The sequence below is a fragment of the Mus musculus genome, chromosome 17 (assembly GCF_000001635.26).
Source record: "Mus musculus strain C57BL/6J chromosome 17, GRCm38.p6 C57BL/6J".
Taxonomy (NCBI): Eukaryota; Metazoa; Chordata; class Mammalia; order Rodentia; family Muridae; genus Mus; species Mus musculus.
The window spans coordinates 35,860,264-35,878,960 of NC_000083.6; the positions used below are offsets into that span (position 1 = coordinate 35,860,264).

The following is an 18,697-nucleotide window of genomic DNA, read 5'->3' on the forward strand; positions in this document are numbered from 1 at the left end:
ATCTTGCGCTACATGAAGATTCTGCCATTAAGGCGTGTACCACCACCTGGCTAGATTCTGCCATTAAAAATATATATACATTTTTTTTTTTTTGAGCAGTCCAAGTGGGGGCTGGAGAGAGCTCAGTGGTTGAGGGTACTGGGCTCTTCCAGAGGACCTGGGTTCAAATACCAGCACCCACATGGCAGCTCACCACTGTTACTCCAAGATCTGACACTCACATAGTTGCAAGCAAAACATCAATACACATAAAGGCAAAATAAATGTAAGTACAGAACTTCTTCAAAAACATTCACAGATGGAGCCCACTCAATACATTTCCCAAGCAGAGATCAGGGTGGGGAGGAAAAGTGCTATACAATGCATTAGAACTTGGTCCAGACGTCTTGGGAGCAACCAGCCTCCCTGCCCTTGCTCTATCTGTAATCTGAGAGAATCAGCTCTTGTCTTCTGAGGACCCTGTACTTGGATAGCTATGGTGATTGAGCCTTTCATTACTCGGTCTTTGGTTTTAGAGACAGGGTTTCTCTGTGTAGCCTTTGGCTATCCTAGAACTGACTATATAGGCCAGGCTGGCCTGGAACTTGGAGATCCATATGCCACCATCTCCCGACCTTGTCTCTCTCTCTCTCTTTTTTTTTTTAATGGCTTTTTCGGAACCGGTCTCCATATGCAGTCCAAGCTAACTTCAAATTCTCCTGCCTCACCCTTCCGAGTACTGGAATTACAGGCACGAGCCACCACACCCAGCTCTAAAACGGTCACTATACAAAAATCTATGTTGGGCGGGGTGGCGCCGTTTGTAACCCCAGCACATCAGGGATTGAGGCTGGAGAATAAGGAGTGATTATCTTTAAAAACAAGATGTTCTTTATGTTTCCACGCAAGGGAGGCTCTGTCTTCACTTTCCTCGAGAACACTGACAGCGCTGAGATTCGACCCACAAGGGTAGCCGCAGACCAGCTGCCCTGACGACGCCTGGGATTCCAACTCCGCGCTGTGACGCGCCGCTCGCGGTCCCCGCCTTGCCGCCAGCACCCCCAAGGAGGCGGGACCTGGGCAGGGCCAGCAGTCGCGGGAACCCTGAGCCCGCCTTCTCCTCAGGCTCCGCGCTGCTCGCCATGGCACCGGCGCTGCTGCTGGTTCCTGCGGCCCTCGCCTCCTTCATCCTGGCCTTTGGCACCGGAGTGGAATTCGTGCGTTTCACCTCCCTGAGGCCGCTGCTTGGAGGGATCCCGGAGTCTGGCGGTCCCGGTGAGCCGCAGGGATCCAGGGCGAGCTGAAGCGGAGAGGAGGAGCCGAAGCAGCGTGGCGAGGGCGGGGCATGGAAACAAATGACAGGGAAACCGCCAAAGCTGGGAGGCGCTGCTGGGAAGGGAGCGGAGGCTAAATCAGAAACTCCAAGATTAGTCTTGTGCAGAAAGCTGCGAGTGAAGACTGACAGAGTACGGCCCGGGGTGGGGGTGGGGTTTTGTGAGGAGAGCCAGGGGAAGGAGAAAGATAAAAAAGGGGAAACGCTGCTAGAAAACCCCAGACAGCGAGATGTGGTAGCTCACACCTTTAACCCTATTATTGGAGGGGGCAGAGGCAAACGGATCTCTTGATTGAAGGTCTATCATTACTGATTTCAAGGCCTGATCTATTGAGTGAGGACTATGTATGTAGAGATACCCTGTCTTGGAAAAGCAAACAAGAAAACCACACCAAAGACCACTTCCCTAGTCTCCTTGCTTGCTTGTGTGTGTGTGTGTGTGTGTGTGAATGAATATAATTGTGGAATGTGTGCTTGTGCTCCTGTGTGTGCAGTGCAAACGGCTGCTGAAGGACAACCTTGAGTTGTTTGTTTGTTTGTTTTTGGGTTTTTTTTTTCAGGGTATTTCTATGTATCCCCAGCTGGCTTGGAATTCAGAGGCCTATGTATTCTTTTTTTTTTTTTTTTTTTAAGATTTATTTATTTATTTTGGTGTTTTGAGACAGGGTTTCTCTGTATAGCTCTGGCTGTCCTGGAACTCACTCTGTAGACCAGGCTGGCCTCAAACTCAGAAATCCGCCTGCCTCTGCCTCCCGAGTACTGGGATTAAAGGTGTGGGCCACCATGCCTTTCTTTCTTTCTTTCTTTCTTTCTTTCTTTCTTTCTTTCTTTCTTAAGATTTATTTATTTTATGTATATGAGTAAACCTTAGCTGTCTTCAGACACACCAGAAGAGGGCATAAGATCCTATTACAGATGGTTGTAAGCCACCATGTGGTAGCTAGGAATTGAACTCAGGACCTCTGGAAGAGCAGCCAGAGCAGCCAGTGCTTATTGAGGGGGGAGGGGGGAGACAGGGTTTCTCTGCATAGCCCTGGCTGTCCTGGAACTCACTGTAGACCAGGCTGGCCTCGAATTTAAAAATCCACCTGCCTCTGCCTCCTAGCCAATGCACTCTCTCTCTTTCTCTCTCTCTCTCTCTCTCTCTTTTTTTTTTTTTTTGGTTTTCCAAGACATGGTTTCTCTGTGTAGCCCTGGCTGTCCTGGAACTCACTCTGTAGACCAGGCTGGCCTCCAACTCAGAAATCCACCTGCCTCTGCCTCCCAAGTCCTGGGATTAAAGATATGCACCACCACTTCCCTGCTCTAGCCAGTGCTCTTAACCGATGAGCCATCTCTCCAGCCCTATCTCCCACATATTCTTGGGACATAGTTGTTTTTTTTTTACAGAGACCTGAGGCAAACCAAGAGGTTCGATGGCTCACCTGGAACTGGGGTTATAGATAGCTGTGAGCTGCCATGTAGATGCTGAGAACCAAGCTGGGTCCTCACAGCAAGTGTTGTTAACCACTAAGACTCTCTGGGGATTCTTCTGTCCCTGCCTTCCCAGCACTAAAATTACTGGCACACACCACCATGCTGGGCTTGAATTCAGGTCCTCGGGCTTATACAACACTACATAGACTGAGCCATCTCCCCAGCCCTCCCACCTTGTTTTTAAAGGTGACCCTACCTAAAAACCTTCCCCAGGAGGAGGCCTAGAGAAGATGGAAGATTGAAGGAACAGCAGAGTGAACTGGGAATGGCCTTGACAAGATCTTGAAAGCATCAGGGGCTTGACATAGAGCTTCCAAAGATGTGGTTAGGGGAATGTCCTAGCCATCTTAACTGGCCTTTTGTCCCTTTCCTTCCCAACTCCCTCAGATGCCCGCCACGGGTGGTTGGCTGCCCTGCAGGACCGGAGCATTCTTGCCTCCTTGGCTTGGGATCTATGTCTGCTGCTACTGTTTGTGGTACAGCACAGCCTTATGGCGACTGAGGCAGTGAAGGCGTGGACATCCCGGTACTTTGGCGTCCTTCAGAGGTCGCTCTATGTGGCGTGCACAGCCCTGGCCTTGCAGGTATGAGGCCTGGCCAAGGGAGACTGGTGGAACCGAAAGAACATGCAGAGCTCAGCCTCCATCCCTCCTGGGCATATTCTCCTATCAGCAAAGCTGTATATATTTGACATTCCCCAGCACACTAAGAGAGTCTCACCTTTGCAACATTGTTCATGTTTTATTGCTTCAGCTCTGAATTCCTCCCGGGTTCTTATCCTACAACCTCCCTAGGCCTCACAATAGCACTTGTCTTCCAGTTGGTATTCTCATGGATGTTTGGCATAGGCTAGTTGAGTGATTATTATCCACCAGCCCCCATCCCGTCCAGTCTCCAAAAAATCCTGTGTAGGGATGGGCCATCTTCATGTCCTTGGTACCCCTCCCAGAACCCTCCACATGGTAAATATTTACTGTTTATACCTGTCGGAAAGAGTCCTCGTAGGTTATTGTGGGGCAAGGGAGACCACTGGTGTGCCCAGTCTCTCATCTTTCCCCAGTTGGTGATGCGGTACTGGGAGACTACACCCAGAGGCCCAGTGTTATGGGAGGCTCGGGCTGAACCATGGGCCACCTGGGTACCTCTCCTCTGCTTTGTGCTCCACGTTGTTTCCTGGCTCCTCATCTTTAGCATCCTTCTGGTCTTTGACTACGCTGAACTGATGGGCCTCAAGCAGGTGAGAATCCCACACCCCTACGTGAGATCTGCGTCTGCAAGTCTCTCCCTCCTGAACTCTTCTGACTTCTCTCGGCTTTGTAGTGCCTCTGTTTTCCTCCAGCTTGCCTTAAAGGAGAGTGACTGTAGGTCTCCTGGGCTTTGAGGGTGGATGCTGGGAAGAGGACGGAGGCAACTGAGATAGAGGGCTTGACTTTGAGTTCCGTGATGTTCTCTCTTCCAGGTTTATTACCATGTGCTGGGACTGGGCGAGCCCCTGTCCCTGAAGTCTCCTCGGGCTCTGAGACTCTTTTCCCACCTTCGACACCCAGTGTGTGTGGAGCTGCTGACTGTGCTGTGGGTGGTCCCCACCTTGGGCACCGATCGGCTCCTCCTGGCTCTTCTCTTTACCCTCTACCTGGGCTTGGCTCATGGGCTTGACCAGCAAGATCTCCGCTACCTTCGGTCTCAGCTACAAAGAAAACTCCACCTTCTCTCCAGACCTCAGGATGGGGAAGCAGAGTGAGGAGCTAGTTCTAAGCCCTGAATTTACTTCCCACCTCAAAATCAAATCCCTTAGTATCCAGACGGAGTTTGCTTCAGACCGCGGAGGAGGTTGGAAGTCATGCCCTGAAGGGGCTGTGCCCTCTCCTGCTGGAGAACTCAGTTCCTGAATCTTGATCCTGAATTCTTATTCAAAGTTTCCTCCACTGGTCTTCAAGATCCGCCTCTCACCAGCCAAGAATGGTTACAAAACTCATGAGTCTCCTTTTCTCTTAGAGCATGACCTCCACACACACTGGGTCAGTTCACACAGGGGAGCACCTCAGCTCACACTGGGGAGCACTCACTCCCCTGGCACTGTTATTGGCTCTGCACCTCAGGGATTCCCTTCCATGTTTCCACCTCAGGGAGCTATGTCAGGGCCTATCTGAAAGTTTATAAGTAGTGGCTCTTTTGTACCGCGGCTGTGCTTCCTCCCCACTCCTGCCTTAGTTTCTCCTTAGGTCTTTCCCTACAGCTCTGTGTGGTCTCCTAAGGCGACGTCTCCCGATTTTAACTCGGGTTGACTCAGGGCTCCCTGCTCTCCCAAAGGATATGCGCTGCAGAAAAAATAAAATTTTATACATATGATATCCACTTGTCTGTCCATGACTCTCAAGCCGCAGAACCAATTGTGGGAAGGAAGATGAGACCTAGTTTTTGCGGTGATAGCCGAGCACTCTAAAACGATCGCAAGGCTGGGGCCACACCCCATGGACCCGCCCCATCTCTCAGTCGTCCAGTCCTGTTCCCTCCAAATATTAGTTTCTCCGCGTATAAATCAGGGAACCCACGGGAGACAGAATAACTCTCTGGGAGGAGAGCGAACTCCCAAAGCCATTTTGCCTCAGACCCCAGGGCCTGGCAGCCGCCTTCTCTGCCACGGTAACAAAGACTGGCTAGGGAAAGAAAAAGCGTGGGGAGGAGCGGCGAGAGATGGGAAGGGCGGGTCCGACTCCAAGCAGCTGCCGCTTCCTCCCCATGTCCCTCAGGGGGCCTGAGTCACGGGCCGCCGCCCCGGGTCGGCCAGCTGGAGAAGTGGGTCTGGACACCCCGCTTCTTCGGGGCTGCAAGGAAGGAAGCGGGTGAAGGTCTCTGGAGACAGACAACGGAGAGCGAGGGGATAGCCACAGCAAGAGAGAAGTCCCACCAGAGTCCACGCGGGAAGGAGGGCAGCGAAGCCCCGCCCTTCGCCGGGCTCCTCCCTGCGCCCCCTTCCCTCGCCCCATTGTCCGTAGACAAAGCGGTCGCCGCCCCCGCCTGGCCCCCAGTCTGCGTCTCCGTCCCTCCTCTTAGGCTCCCTCTTCCCTCCTCCTCTGTTTCCCTCCCTCCCTCCGGATCTCCCTTCGCCTCTCTCCTCCTCTTCCTCTCTCCCGACGCCTGACTCCACTGCACCTCCTCCTAGGGACCCCGAGGCGTGTAAGTTGACTATGTGGCTCCCACTTTAAGAGAAGTGCCTCCTGGCTCCAGATCTTCCCTGGAGTGTCTCCCCTTTTGCATAGATTGTCCCTTCAGTTCCCTCTGGTGCACAACCCTTTGGGTCAAGGTCCCCTGAGAGCCGGCTCCCTGGTTGGGGAAGACAGCAGAGGCGTGATGTGGGTCCTCGTCGCGCCCGAGTTCTGGAGCGTATCCGGTGGGGAGGCCGGCGAGATTGTAGGGACTGAACGCGGCTGGACGCCAGGGTTCTGGGAATGTACGGGGCTGCACACTTGCTCGGGTACCAAAAGTCCCCAAGGAGGGTATTTCCCCTGACCCGCCTCGGGGGCGGGAAAGACAGTGGGGTAGGGGCCGGACTGAGGGGCGGGGCCGAGCGCAGCCGGGAAGGCAGCCGGGAGCTGCGGGGGCCCCGTGCGAAGAGGCGCCGGCGCCCTTGCCTGTTTCCCGGTCTCCCCTTCTACCCTGGACCTCTGCCCTCTACATCTGTCCTCACCTCCTCACCTCCTGCCCGATCTCCTCGCCCTTCGCCGTCTGGTTCCCTGTTCTTCCCGTTTATCTCCCCCTGCGTACCGGGGGAGGCAGTCTTGACTGAATCCGCTCACTTCTCAGCCCCGGCTCCTCCGGCTCCTCTCTCTCTCCTGCTTTTCCTCTCTCCCCTTTCTTATATCTTAGGGACGGTCTGGTGCCCACAAACCCCAATCTAGCTCTGCCTCTGCCCGGAATCTCGACTCTTCCTCTCCCACTATCCCCACCCCCAACTTGGCACCCAGCTTTTCTCTTCAGTTTTTCAGTTCCTGACTCTTTTGCTGTCCTTCCTTTCACGGCCTTCCTCTATCTTCATTCTTAATTCCACTGTCCCCTCCTGCCCTTCTTCGTCCCTTCCCGCATCACTTCCTCCCCCAACCCCCATTCTCAGTCTCCGGGCTCCTCTGAAGCTTACCCTTCCTGTTCCTGTCCCCCAATACTCTCTCCTTCACTTCCAGTGACCATGACCGCTATCCCAGATTGGAAGCTACAGTTGCTAGCCCGGCGGAGGCAGGAGGAGGCAGCGGTTCGTGGCCGCGAGAAAGCAGAACGGGATCGCTTGTCCCAGATGCCAGCCTGGAAGAGGGGAATCCTGGAACGACGCAGAGCCAAGTTGGGCCTGCCTCCTGGAGAGGGGAGCCCTGTGCCTGGGAATGCTGAGGCTGGACCTCCAGACCCAGATGAATCTGCTGTCCTTTTGGAGGCTATTGGACCAGTACATCAGAATCGATTCATCCAACAGGAGCGACAGCGGCAGCAGCAACAGCAGCAGCAGCAGAGAAACGAGGTGCTTGGTGATAGGAAGGCTGGGCCTCTGGAGGTTCTAGAAAGGAGATCAAGTCCTGGTAATTTAAGAGATCAGAGTCCTAAGGGAAGAGAGTCCAGAGAAGAGAGGCTAAGTCCCCGGGAGTCCAGAGATAGGAGGCTGGTGATAGGGGGAGCCCAAGAGTCAAGTTCGAGGTCTCTTCGAGACTGGAGGCAGAGCCCAGCAGAGGCCAGAGACCTGAGTTCCAGACCAGCAGAGGCTCAGAAATGGAGGCTGAGCCCTGGAGAAACTCCAGAGGAGAGTCTGAGATTAGCGGGTTCTGGAGATGACAGTCCCAAGAGAAAGGAGGTGTTGGAAAGCATTCTGAGCCCTGGGGAGCCTGGTGACCAGAAGGCCAGCCCGACAGATGTCCATAAATGGAATCTTGACTCAAGAGAACCCCAGAAACAGAGCTTGATACAGCTGGAGGCCACAGAGTGGAGGCTGAAGTCCGGTGAAGAGAGGAAAGACTACTTGGAAGGGTGTGGGAGAGAGGAAGAGAAATTGAGTTCAGGGATTGTTCCGGTGACAAAGGAGGTTCAAGACATCACCTCGAGCGAAGTGGAGACTGCTGAGCAGAGACCCACTGAAAGCTGGAAATGGACCCTAAACTCTGGGAAGGCTCGAGAACGGACGACCTGGGACATAGATACACAAACTCAGAAGCCAGATCCTCCAGCATCTTCAGAGAAGCACCCAGGACCTTCTGGTATGGAGGCTGAAGAGGAGGCTGAGAAGGAGGAGGCGGAGGCTCAGAGCAGGCCTCTGAGAGCCCAGCAGAACCTCTGCTCTGGGCCCTCCCCCCTCCCACCAGAGCACTCTGGGACGGAAGGCTCCAGACAGCAGGAAGAGGAAGCGGCAGAACCCCGGCCCCCAACACCAGCCCCTCTGTCTCCCCCACCCTCGGCCCCAACTGCCCCCCAACCCTCTGGGGATCCCCTCATGAGCCGTCTGTTCTATGGGGTGAAACCAGGACCGGGGGTGGGGGCCCCCCGCCGCAGTGGACACACCTTCACTGTCAACCCACGGAGGTGTGCGCCCCCTGCCAGCCCAGCCCCTCCAGTCAACCCTGCTACAGCTGATGCTGCAGGGTCTGGATCTGGGAAGAAGCGGTACCCAACTGCAGAGGAGATCTTGGTGCTGGGGGGCTACCTCCGTCTCAGCCGCAGCTGCCTTGTCAAGGGGTCCCCTGAAAGACATCACAAACAGGTAAGAGAGCTACCATGCCTGACTGGGTAGAAGTCTCTTTCTAGTTCTGACTGGATGGCTTTTTTATATGTGTGTGTTCTTGTCTTCTATTCTTTTTATTCCTGCCGACTCCCTTCCTCCCCCTGCACACACCCTTCCTCTGGGTAGCCTTCCTTTGCCATTCATTTTGGAGCCCCAAGGATTCTGTTCTGCACTCAACTGCTGTGTTGGGGTGTGTCGTTTTCGGGTGTGCCCTGCCTGTTTCTTCTTTCCCCACTCTCTCGGTCCCCTCTCCTTTTCTTCCTCTGGGCTTTTGACCCAGTTAACCCTCTGGTAAGAGAGAAAAGATAACGTACCTGTGAAGGCGTGTGAAAATAACCCAGGGGGACAGAGAAGGTTGACGGAGAAGTTCAGGGAAGTTGGAATGAAGGTCTCAGCCCCAGAAGGAGGAGGGGGTCAAAGCTAATGGAGGACATTCCAGAACAGAGGTGGGGGGTGGGTTGGGGTGATGGAACAGAGCTGGCTGAAGGAAGAAGGAGTTTAGACCCCAAGTCGGCCCCCACTCCTGGCAAGAAGAGGCCATTTGAAGTGGGTGACTTCAGGGTTGCCTACCCCTCCCCCCAAACTGGGCAAATGTTAGACAGTGCTTCCTTCTCTCTAGGGACAAGAAAAGCCTTCTCTTCCAAAATATCCCAGTCCCTTCCCCCATCTTTCCTCCCTGGGCTTCCCCTCCCCCCACAGAACTGTCTCAGCCTCGGGGGTTTTTTCCCCCTCTGTTCCTGCTACCCTGGCCTCTCCCTCCCCTGGGGTAGAAACAGAGAGAAGTTCTTTTGCGCTGAGCTGAGAGCTGCAGAGCTGCGACTGGTTCAGGCACTGTGAGAGTTGGGGGCGGGGTGGGGTGGGGTGGGGCTGAGGCCAGCAGAGGGTCAGAGGTTAGGCTGAAATGCAGACATGCAAGGAAGCACTGGATAGGGTAACTATTCCCTTTGGCTCCGGCCCAGCACCTTCCTGATATGTACCAATAGTTTTCCTAAGTCAAAAAATCTCTGAGGAGAGACAGTGCTACAGTCAGACGCCTCAGACCAGAAGGCCCTCCACACAACACAAATCTTCCCAGGGCCTGGCAAGCCTGTCTCACCCTTCTTTCATGTGTTTGTGTGTGTGTTCAGTGTCAATAGGCCACCATGAGGACCAAAGATCAGGGCTAAGCTCATGAGTCACTTGGTTCCTCCCAGTTCATCTTTTTGTTGTTTTTAATTCATGTACAAAGTGTCCATTTTCATTATCCTATTCTTGAACGTGACTTTTCTTCCCCTGCCTCTGTCTGGGTTATTGGCTCTCTCTTCTCAGGGCTGGGCAGCTAGAAAGGACAGAGGACAGGAAATTCTCTTAGGGTGAGGTGTTCTGAAAAGTCACTTCCTACTGAGGCTGGCTGTGGCTTTGGAGACTGAGCAGAGGGAGACACAAGGCTTTGTGGCTCCTACCTAGGAACCATCTGGGGGAAGCCAAGGAGCCTAGTACAGAGCAGGACCTGTGCTGGTGACCGTACCTAGGTCATCCAGTAGGAGGGGCGGAAGCAGACCTTCCAAACAGGAAGCCTGGGGTGGGGGCCCGGAAGGCTGGTAGCACTGAGTGGGAACACTGGGCCCAGGCCCCGAAAGAACTACTCAGGATGTGGTGAGAGAATCAGGAAGCAGCTACACTGGGGTGGGGGTGGGGGTGGGGAAGAGGCTGCACAGTTCCCTAGACCTGACCATTTACCTCTTCCTCTCTGAGTCTCCATCCTCACCGCTCAGTTCTCTGTCTGTGCAGCCTCAGCAAGGATTACTGTGCCTTGCGCTGGCTCTATTCCAACCCTTACCACCATCCCTCACCTTCCCTAAGTAGTTCCTTTTCTGGCTACTTCTATCAAACCTGCCATCATGACAGACACCACCCCAGTCCTTTGGGGGGGGGGGGTGCTGTAGCTGGTGCTTTTGCCCAGCATCCTCTCTGGCTGGAGACCTTCCCCTCCTTCCCCGGCCCCCTGGTGACCTTATATAGCTGATGAGAGGATCTAGTGAGTCACTTCCCTCTCTGCCCGCCCCTAATTCGGGTTATGCATTCCTAAGAAGCCCAGTCAGAAACTGGGGGGTGGTGAAACAAAGGGGGGGGACGACGACACAGAAGTCTATGGAGTAGGTAAAATGAATTCCTTCACAGAACAGATGATAAACTGCAGAGGCTGGAGAAGGGAGCTTAGGAAGAAAGGAGAATGAACTAGAAATTCGGCTAAGTCTGTCAACAGCAGAACCAGTAAGGGTTCCTTTTCAGATACTGAAGTTTGAGCCATCTGGTGGCCGCCCCTCGCTTCTCTGGGCATTTTCCATAGACTTGGTTCTTTGTTGGTTGTTGGAACCAACCAACCTTAGCTGATGTCCAGACAGACCCTTATCTTATGACATGTGACAACTGTGTATATGAATAGTCGGTACAACGCAGCCTTCTGCACCAAGGGTTATTCTTGATTTCAACCAAGCACAGGCCAAAAATATTCAAGGCCCTCCAGGAGGGTGGCATGGGCTTGAAATTCCATCTATGGATGCCAAGTTCAAGACCAGCCTGGGCTGCTTAGTCAGCTCTATTTTCAGAAATAAAAACAAAACAGAACAGAACTAGAGAGAGATGGCACAGCCATTAAGAGCACTTGCTGCTCTTGCAGGGAACCTGGGTTCAGTTCCTAGCACCTATATCCTCCTCAGAATCCTCCACCCCAGTTTCAGGGTATCTGATGCCCTCTGCTGGCCTTCTTAGGCACTGCATGTACATGGTGCATATAGTTACAGGCAAAACACCAAGTCGATGATGATGATGATCTTGAAGGTACATGGAGGACCTGTGTAAGTTGTATGCAATTTACTTATGTATCTTATATAAGGGACTTGAGGACACTGGCATTTTGTGTGAAGATGTCTTACTACAGACTCCCCCCCCCCCCCCCAGATATTAAGAGAGGTTGTGTCTCTGTAGTGGGTTAGAAGTGGGTGAGTGGGCTGGTGAGATGGCTCAGTGGGTAAGAGCACCCGACTGCTCTCCCGAAGGTCAGGAGTTCAAATCCCAGCAACCACATGGTGGCTCATAACCATCTGTAACAAGATCTGACGCCCTCTTCTGGAGTGTCTGAAGACAGCTACAGTATACTTACATATAATAAATAAATAAATCTTTAAAAAAAAAAAAAAAAGAAGTGGGTGAGTGATTATGGAAATATTGGTACAAGGGTGCATGTAAAATGGTCAGGACACAGAGCAGGATGCAGATGTGGCAGCTTCTGAACAGGATGCTCTGGAGGCCCCTTCCAGCCAGAGGGGACAGTCAACACAGAGGCCTGGAGGCAGAAGCAAATATCACCCAGTTGCATTTGGTTAGGCTTTGGATTTTGTTCAAAGCGAGGTGAAATAAACCATTGCAGAATACTGGGTGCTGATGGTGGTGCATGCCGCATTTGTGAGGTAGAGGCCAGCCTGGTCTACTGAGCCAGATCCAGGAAGCTAGGGCTATACAAAGAGAAACACTGTCTTAGAGAAAGAAGGGGGCGGGGGGGGGGGGGAGGGAGAGCCAAGAAGAGTTAGAGGAGGAGGAGAAGCAGCAGCAGCCACTGCAGGATTTGGACCCAAGGAGTGACACATACAGTCTTGGGTACCCTGCTTTCCTTAGGGACCAAGTTGTCCCCTCTCATCAGCCCCTTGCAGCCATGCTGTAGTTCACGTGGAGGCTCTGGAATGCTGGGTCACAGATGCCCTGGACAGATCACCTGGAATCCCTTTCTGTTTGTCTTCCTAAACCCCTGGGATTACAGAGTTAATCCCACAGCGTCCCAGAACTCCTTAGGAGGGCAAAGGGGAAGGATGCGAAGACAGCCTGTTTTGGGGGGATTTCTGGCTTTCTCTGACCTCTGTTTTTGTGAGTACCCTGTGGGCTGCTCTCCATTCCTACCCAGTGTTTGCCTGGACTTGGCTCTCTATCTTTGTCAGTTCCATATTCCAGGGACTCTTCTGTATGTTGAACATCCCTTGGCTTGTCCAAACCTTTCTGTTGTCTTATCCATTCCTGAATCTGGAGTGCCCATCTCACTTCAGGTTGGTTGGTTGGCTGGCTTGTATACTACCTCTGCATCACAGCAGCGAAGGAAAGAGACCCTAATTCTGCCTTACTTACCCAGTCCTTGCCATGGCAAAATCTCTCTCTTTTTTTGTGGTTGTGTGGGTATGTGTGTGCTTATTTTTTTTAAAGACTTATTTATCTATTTATTTATCTTATGTGTATGAGTACACCATCACTCTCTTAAGACACACCAGAAGAGGGCATCAGGTCCCATTTACCGATGGTTGTGAGCCACCACATGGTTGCTGGGATTTGAACTCAGGACCTCTGGAAGAGCAGTCGGTGCTCTTAACTGCTGAGCCATCTCTCCAGCCTGTGTGTGCTTATTTTTAAAGACAGGGTCTCTATGTAGATCAGGTTGGCCTCAGACTGGTCACCTCCCTCCATCTGAATGTCAGCTTTTTTTTTTTTTTTAATTTATTTATTTCTTTATTATTTTGTGTGCACGGGTGGTTGGCTGCATGTCTGTGTGAGAGTGTCTGAGGAACTGGTGTTATAGACAGTGGTGAGCTGACATATAGGTGCTGAGAACTATAGTTACAGATGGTTGTGAGTGCTAAAAACTGAACTCAGGTCCTCTGCAAGAGCAGCGAGTGCTCTTAACCACTGAGCCATCTTTCCAGCCCCTAAGTTTTGTTTTGAATGACGCCATTAGAAGGAAGAATCAAGATGTAAGGGGAAGCCAAAGCCCCAAATGGATGGAAGGGAAGGTCTGCCTGGTGCCTAAGGCCAGCTCCTTTCCACTCTCCTCTGCTCTCTCGGCCCTCCCTAGGGTCCCCTAGTAATGAACTTTCCTCCTCTCCTCTCACTTCTCTCAGCTCAAGATCTCCTTTAGTGAGACAGCCCTGGAGACCACATACCAATACCCTTCTGAGAGCTCGGTACTGGAGGATCTAGGCCCGGAGCCTGAGACCCCCATTGCCCCCTTAGCAACCCAGCCTGACGAGGAGGAGGAGGAGGAGGAGGAAGAGGAGGAGTTGCTTCTGCAGCCTGGGCTCCAGGGCGGGCTGCGCACCAAGGCCCTAATCGTGGGTAAGCGGCTGCGGCCTGGTTGGCGGAGGGCGCCCCCTGGTGTCTGTGGTGTGGTGGTACTTTGAAGGAGCTTGGCCTAAACTCCCTGATTCCTGAAAGCCAAGTACACATGGGATCTCCAGATTTGAAAACCAGAGCTCCCTCGTTCTCCAGCTCTCTAATCTGGTTAAAAACACCCGTGTTGGGTCAGACGGCGTGGAGTTGGAATTCCAGCTTGTCTGTTACTCAGGCGTGATCCTGAATCAATCCGAGCTCAGGCTTCCACTTATCTTTATGTGGGGGGTGCATGCCTGCACTCAAGGGTCAGATCCAAGGCCTTGAGCATACTAGGCGAGTGCTCTGCTGTTGATTGGTAGCCCCAGCCTTCATTTATCGTTCTTTAAAATCGAGTTAACGTTGTATCCTGGGCCTCCGGGTGTGTAGCTCAGTGATAAGATTGCTGCCTTGAGCTGAGAATAATGTAATCCTATCACTCAGGCAGAGGTAGATCTGTCTGGTCTACACAGTGAGTTCCAGGGCACTCTGGACTCTAACAGATTGAGACCCCCAGCACCACAAACAATTTGATACTAGTAAGTTGTCCTGAGGTTGTTGGAAGACTTGAGTGGCTTTTATCAAGCACCTAGGACCATGGCTAGGTATTAAATTACTTCACCTTTGCTGAGATGACTGTGAAATTAAACAAGATGCCTAGCACAGACTCCAGTTAACTGTGATGCTACTGTTCCTGGTGACAAGGCACGCATCCAGCCCGTTACAAAGACTTCTCTCATACCAGCCACTCTTCAGTTCTGGGATGCATGGGGAGGCTGGGGGCCCTCTCCACTTCTCTGCCTTGATCACTTCTTTTCCTGCAGATGAGTCCTGCCGGCGGTGACCATCTTCCAGTTTGGGCGCATACCTCCTTCCTTCCTTCCTTCCCGTACCTGAAGCTTCTGGAGTCTGGATGATTCAGAGCCGACAGACCTGGCAGGGAGCCTGCCTGGCAGGGAAGGGGGTTGAGCATATTCTGACTTGCTTTTCCCATCCCATTTCTGGGGCAGAGCCAGTAGCCTAAATTTACCCCTAACTCAGGGTGTTTCCCGTGGGTGACCTAAGAGTGAGCATCAAGTCCTGGGTTGGAACTCAGAAGTGATCTGGAATTGAGATGGAGCACCCCCTAGCCCTGCAGCCTTCCTTAACTCCCAGCAACTCCCGGGGACCTACAGACACCCCTTTTTCTAGGTCACTACCCCTTCGTTTACAGCTTCCTTCTCTCTTGATCACAGCCTGGTTTACATTACCCCCCCCCCCCAGCTCCCAGTCCCACCTGCGAAGTCCCAGGTTTACAAGCCATGCCTACCCACGGAGAGCCCCCGTGGGACCCTCCACCTTCCCACCGTTTCATTGAGAGTGACTTGGGAAGGTGTGTGGCCTTCTTCAACTTTGCTCAGTATTACTGTGCCTCGGTTTCCCCCAAGAGGGAAGGCTGGGGATCCTAACCCTGAACCCCATGAAAGTTATTTAATTCTGTTTCTCTGTGTGGTTCATATTGAATTGAACTGCAGCGTGGGGGTGCTAAGGAAGTGCTTCGCTTCCCTGGCGCTCCTTTGTCAGCTGCCTGATTTGTATCGTTTTTGTAACTTTCCATAATAAAATGGAGCTCTTTTCAACTCTCTTGCTGCCTTCCTTTGTTTCTTTTTTTAAAAGATTTTGTTTTGGGGCTGGAGAGATGGCTCAGCGGTTAAGAGCACTGACTGTTCTTCCGGAGGTCCTGAGTTCAAATCCCAGCAACCACATGGTGGCTCACAACCATCTGTAATGACATCTGACGCCCTCTACTGGTGTGTCTGAAGACAGCTACAATGTACTTACATATAAATAATAAATAAATATTTAAAAAAAAGGAGCCGGGCATGTGGCGTGTGGTGGCGCATGCCTTTATAAAAAAAAAAAAAAAAAGATTTTGTTTATTTCATGTCTATGAGCACACTGTAGCTGTCTTCAGACACACCAGAAAAGCCCATAGGATCCCATCACAGATGATCGTGACCCGCCATGAGGTTGCTGGGGGTTGAGCTCAGGACCTCTGGAAGAGCAGACAATGCTCTAACCCACTGAGCCTCTTCAGTGCCCCTTTCTTTTTAAATTCGCCATTATTTTCATTTTATGAGTAATTTGCCTTCATGAATGTCTGTGTACTGCCTGTGTTCCTGGTGTCCCTGGAGGCTTTGAAGAAGGCGTCAGATCCCCTGAGACGTGAGTCCAGATGGTTGTGAGTTGCCCTCTGGATGCTGGGAATCAAACTTGGCCCTCTAGAACACCAGTGCTCTTAACCGCTGAGCCGTCTCTCCAGAACCTTCCCTAATTACGTTTTGTCTGCTTCCAGCTTTCTGCCATGCCACCACCAGAATATATTTGCTGGTTTATTTATTTATTGCTGAAAGTATGTCTTAATGTGTGGCATTGGATAGCTGTCTTCAGACACACCAGAAAAGCCCAACTTACTGTGTAAGTAACTTACTGTGTAGAACAGGATGGCTTGAGACTCACAGAGAGAGCTTTCTGCCTATGTTTTCTAAGTGCAGGAATTAAAAATTTACACCACCACATCTGGCTTTTTTTTTTTAAGGTCTTTTAAAAAACAGGACAGTGTCTGAAGAGATGGTTCAGCAGTTAAGAGCACTTGTTCTTGCTGAGGCTCAAATTCCACTCCCAGCATGCACACAAACATAAAATATGTGAATATATAAAAATCATATCATGTATATGATATATATTGATATGTGCGATATATCAACAATAGCAAAACATGCCAATACCAAACCAACAGGAGAAGTAGTCTCCACATGTCCTTTTAAGTTTCTCATTTTTTAAGATTTATTTATTTTTTATTTTATTTTATTTTATTTTGGTTTTCAAGACAGGGTTTCTCTGTGTAGCCCTGGCTGTCTTGGAACTCACTTTGTAGACCAGGCTGGCCTCGAACTCAGAAATCCGCCTGCCTCTGCCTCCCCAGTGCTGGGATTAAAGGCGTGCGCCACCACGCCCGGCTGTGGTCAGTGCTCTTTTTTTTTTTTTTTTAAAGATTTATTTATTTATTATGTCTAAGTACACTGTAGCTGTCTTCAGACACACCAGAGAGGCCGTCAGATCTCATTACAGATGGTTGTGAGCCACCATGTGGTTGCTGGGATTTGAACTCGGGACCTTTGGAAGAGCAGTCAGTGCTCTTAACCACTGAGCCATCCCTCCGGTCCCTTTTGGGACCTCTTGCTTGGGATTGTTTGGCCTCAATTACCCAAACAGGAATGACTTCAAGCATGTACTGTCCTGTCCACTTAGGTGCCTGAACCTGAGCAGATATAACTTATGCCGTATGTCATCCAATAGAAATACCAACAGCAGAGACGAGAATATCCAAGTTATACTTTATTCACAGAGCTTGCATCTGACCAGGCAGTGGATCCTAAAATAACTGCTTTCCATCTTCTCTCCTGCCACAGGCTTTATAGGAAGCAGAGAAAAGGAAACAAAAACCATCCATTATTCCAGAACTCAAGTTCTGTCGCTGGTCAGGTGGTCAGTCACATTTCTGAGATCTGAGACATCCATGCCTGTCCACTTTCTGAAGCTCAGAGAACTGAGTTAGTGTTTGTTGGAATCTTCTCCTGCAGTGTCATCTCATCTGTGTTGGGGAGGGGTTAGCTCACAACAAACCATTAGCAGTAGGTATGTGCCAAGCTGTTAGCAACACATACCTGGATTGCTTTTTAAAATGTGGAGTGTTTTGTTTTGACTTTATCCATTCTACTCGCTCCCCATCAGTAGGAAATAAAATCTACTTAAATTGCCTATTATTATTATTATTATTGTTATTATTATTTTGGTTTTTTGAGACAGGGTCTCTCTGTATAGCCCTGGCTGTCCTGGAACTCACTCTGTAGACCAGGCTGGCCTCGAACTCAGAAATCTGCCTGCCTCTGCCTCCCAAGTGTTGGTTAAAGGCATGTGCCACCACTGCCCGGCTTTTTTTTTTTAAGATTTATTTATTTTATGTAAGCACACTGTAGCTCTCTTCAGACACTCCAAAAGAGGGCATCAGATCTCCTTACTGATGGCTGTGAGTCACCATGTGATTGCTGGGATTTGAACTCAGGACCTTCGGAAGAATAGTTGGTTGAGCCATCTCTCCAGTTTGCCTCTCATTATTTTTGATTGTACATAAATTACACATTTCAGTCAAGTGTGATAGTACATGTCTATAATCCCCACACTTGGGAAGTAGGAACAACAGGATCAAGAGTCTAAGGTTGCTGGGCGGTGGTGTCGCTCACCTTTAATCCCAGCGCTTGGGAGGCAGAGGCAGAAGGATTTCTGAATTCGAGGCCAGCCTGGTCTACAGAGTGAGTTCCAGGACAGCCAGGGCTATACAGAGAGACCCTGTCTCAAAAAAACAAAACAAAAAACAAACAAACAAAAAGAGTTCAAGGTTGCGGGGGTGGGGGGTGGGGGGTAGGGAGGATACTGGGGTGGGGAGGTGCCCTCTCAGAGGAGAAGGGGAATAGGGGGAGAAACTCTTTCAGGGGGGACCAGGAGGGGGCAGCTTTGAGGATGTAAGTAATTAAGTGCGTAAGTAAATAAATAAATAAATAAGAGTTCAAAGTTATCTTTAGCTATGTAGTACATACAAGGCCAGCTAATTGTACATGAGTCCCGTGTTTTTTTGTTTTTTGTTTTTGTTTTTTAAATGGTGAACTGGAGAGCTGGCTTCTCAATTAAGAACACTTAGGTTTAACTCCCAGCACTCACGTGATGTCTCAAAAACACCCCTAACTACATTTTCAGGAGATCCAATGCCCTCCTCCAGATTCTGAGTGGTATACATACTTGCAAGTAAAATGCCTACACACACACACACACACACACACACACACACACACACACACCCAATAGAGGGGCTGGAGAGATGATTCAGTGGTTAAGAGCACTTGCTGCTCTCAGAAGACTGGTGTTTGGTTCCCAGCACCTATATCAGGCAG

The 18,697-nt window shown here is 51.0% G+C and overlaps 2 protein-coding genes across 7 annotated transcripts; both read left to right on the plus strand.

The window, feature by feature from the left end:
• The first annotated feature begins 47 nt into the window (after positions 1-47).
• Nrm (nurim (nuclear envelope membrane protein)) lies at positions 48-5,137 on the plus strand. 2 transcript variants are annotated; one of them, NM_134122.2, is made up of 4 exons: positions 1,055-1,254; positions 3,176-3,372; positions 3,849-4,025; positions 4,248-5,137. In NM_134122.2, the coding sequence occupies exons 1-4, from the start codon at positions 1,122-1,124 to the stop codon at positions 4,527-4,529; spliced, it is 789 nt and encodes a 262-aa protein (NP_598883.1). In that variant the 5' UTR covers positions 1,055-1,121; the 3' UTR covers positions 4,530-5,137. The 2 variants fall into 2 exon arrangements, with proteins under 2 accessions (XP_030105276.1, NP_598883.1); XM_030249416.1 differs by lacking the exons at positions 3,176-3,372; positions 3,849-4,025 and having other exon boundaries at positions 48-1,254; positions 4,248-4,444.
• A 192-nt stretch (positions 5,138-5,329) lies between these two features.
• On the plus strand, positions 5,330-15,333 carry Ppp1r18 (protein phosphatase 1, regulatory subunit 18). Of its 5 annotated transcripts, none has more exons than NM_001146711.1 (4): positions 5,332-5,431; positions 6,967-8,522; positions 13,463-13,676; positions 14,534-15,333. In NM_001146711.1, the coding sequence occupies exons 2-4, from the start codon at positions 6,972-6,974 to the stop codon at positions 14,551-14,553; spliced, it is 1,785 nt and encodes a 594-aa protein (NP_001140183.1). In that variant the 5' UTR covers positions 5,332-5,431; positions 6,967-6,971; the 3' UTR covers positions 14,554-15,333. The 5 variants fall into 5 exon arrangements, with proteins under 5 accessions (XP_006525155.2, NP_001140183.1, NP_001140182.1 ...); NM_001146710.1 differs by lacking the exon at positions 5,332-5,431 and adding an exon at positions 5,865-5,965; NM_001378889.1 differs by lacking the exon at positions 5,332-5,431 and adding an exon at positions 5,988-6,263.
• The last annotated feature ends 3,364 nt before the right edge of the window (positions 15,334-18,697 follow it).

Excerpts from the sequence above, each read along its gene's own strand:
- Nrm (NM_134122.2), top strand. The coding sequence starts at position 1,122 with ATGGCACCGGCGCTGCTGCTGGTTCCTGCGGCCCTCGCCTCCTTCATC. Across the intron at positions 1,255-3,175 it reads CCCGGAGTCTGGCGGTCCCG|ATGCCCGCCACGGGTGGTTG; the intron begins GTGAGCCGCAGG and ends CAACTCCCTCAG. Across the intron at positions 4,026-4,247 it reads AACTGATGGGCCTCAAGCAG|GTTTATTACCATGTGCTGGG; the intron begins GTGAGAATCCCA and ends TCTCTCTTCCAG.
- Ppp1r18 (NM_001378889.1), top strand. The coding sequence starts at position 6,140 with ATGTGGGTCCTCGTCGCGCCCGAGTTCTGGAGCGTATCCGGTGGGGAG. Across the intron at positions 6,264-6,966 it reads GGGGCTGCACACTTGCTCGG|TGACCATGACCGCTATCCCA; the intron begins GTACCAAAAGTC and ends CTTCACTTCCAG. Across the intron at positions 13,677-14,533 it reads CACCAAGGCCCTAATCGTGG|ATGAGTCCTGCCGGCGGTGA; the intron begins GTAAGCGGCTGC and ends CTTTTCCTGCAG.